At 19.4% G+C, this 1,832-nt stretch overlaps 1 protein-coding gene across 1 annotated transcript; it reads right to left on the reverse strand.

The window, feature by feature from the left end:
- Window positions 1-1,501: 1,501 nt before the first annotated feature.
- On the reverse strand, window positions 1,502-1,832 carry PVX_037690 (hypothetical protein; the record flags this gene model as incomplete). Its single annotated transcript, XM_001612367.1, has 2 exons — window positions 1,502-1,681; window positions 1,807-1,832. Coding segments are annotated over 2 exons (206 nt in total), but the record flags the coding sequence as incomplete, so codon positions are not given.

Here is a 1,832-nt window from a genome sequence, read left to right on the forward strand (position 1 = left end):
AAGATACGATTTTTATTATTTCCATACATAATAATACCATTTATATTTTCTAATAAATATTTATTTATACTAAGATTAGATAGATTGATAAAATTAACTAATTAACTTTTTAAACTTAAAAATTTGACAATTTATTACTTCCATAATTTTTATTAAAGGAAATATATTGAATTACTTAAAAGAAAATAGATATATAATTATACAACGATGCAAAACCCTCATTTACATATTTATTATATTATTTATAAATAGGGTTATAAAATAAAATAACATTAATTATCTATTTTTCTGAGTAAAACTGTGTAAATAATAAAATCATTGAAGTAACATGGTACAAAATAATACATAATATAATCATTAGGACTACTAAAAAATGCTGTAAATATGTTATTATAATTTTAAGAGAAATAAAGTAACAAGGAAATGCAAAATTATAATTAACTTCATAATTTTTTTGTTGTTTATAATTACCTATTGTTCGGTGTCCAAAATTTTCTTTTTTTTATACATATATATATTATACTTTTACCAGTTATATATAATATATTCATAACATAGATACATTCGTTTCTACGTATATTAAGTAACAATTATAYATTTATATCATATATTACATRTCTAAAATTAATGGACATAACAAATATATTATTAGTTATAAAATTAMTAATTTTATTATTTTATGAGCTTAAATTATAATATGCATATTCCTTGCATGTTTTATTATATAAAAAATGAGTTTGTCTTAAAAATAAGAGATTTGACGTGATTATTAACAACAAATATATTTTTTGATTAAGTAGCAACAACAAAAAATTAAACTAACATAGTAGCAAATTATTTACACAAAAAAAATATTTTTTATAACAATTATTATATTTATGTATGGCATATAATCGGATAAAAACTGATCAAATAATATGAATACAAAAAAACTGATTAATACACAATTTACATATATCTTGTATGATGCAATATACATAAATTGGTTGATTAAATATTATGTCTTATTTTTTATACATACACTTTCAAGTTTCCTAATTTATTTATATCAAAATTAATATTATTTTTTATTAAGCTATCCGTTCAAATCGATTATATTATCTTTATTAAATTTTATAAATCTGTTACGTCTTTTTTATTAAATCATATACTTTTTATTTCAAAATAACATATGTCTACTTAATAAAATATTACCCTTTTTTAAGCAGTTTATCTCGATTGATATATTAATAATATTTATCTTCAGATGATCTATATAATTTATAAGGTTAAATTATATTTAAGATWTTTAYTAGTAGTATAATTTAAGCTATTTTAAATTTCCTAATTATATTTATCACAAATGGATGATTTTTAAATTATATAAAATATCGTGTATTTTCTCTAAACTTCATTGATTTGCCTTTTTGTTCACTATTTCTGATAATAATAATTACGATGAAATTCACTATTATTTCCTGTCAAAATAACTATTATAAACATTTTAATCTTATATAACTAATTAGTAATCGTAATCGCGTTCAGGTTGATAATTCAAATAGTATCGATCCGATTGAGAATCTAAAGATTCATTTTCTGAACCATATTTCTCTAACTCTTTTTCATACTCTTCGTAATAATTGTGTTCAAATATCTTTTTCTTTCGTTTTCTTTTCGGAAACCTTGATTTCAATCCAGAAGACTAACACATAAAAAAATGTAGAGTGAGTGGAAACATTTTTACTTTATAATTAATCATGCAAAAGAAAATTAAAATATATATCTAAACATAACATTCATGCTTCACAAAATCGATTGTGCAATTACCATGTTGTAATAGAAAAGGAAGAATA

Source organism: Plasmodium vivax, genomic scaffold (genome assembly GCF_000002415.2).
Source record: "Plasmodium vivax scf_4685 genomic scaffold, whole genome shotgun sequence".
In the NCBI taxonomy this organism is placed as follows: domain Eukaryota; phylum Apicomplexa; class Aconoidasida; order Haemosporida; family Plasmodiidae; genus Plasmodium; species Plasmodium vivax.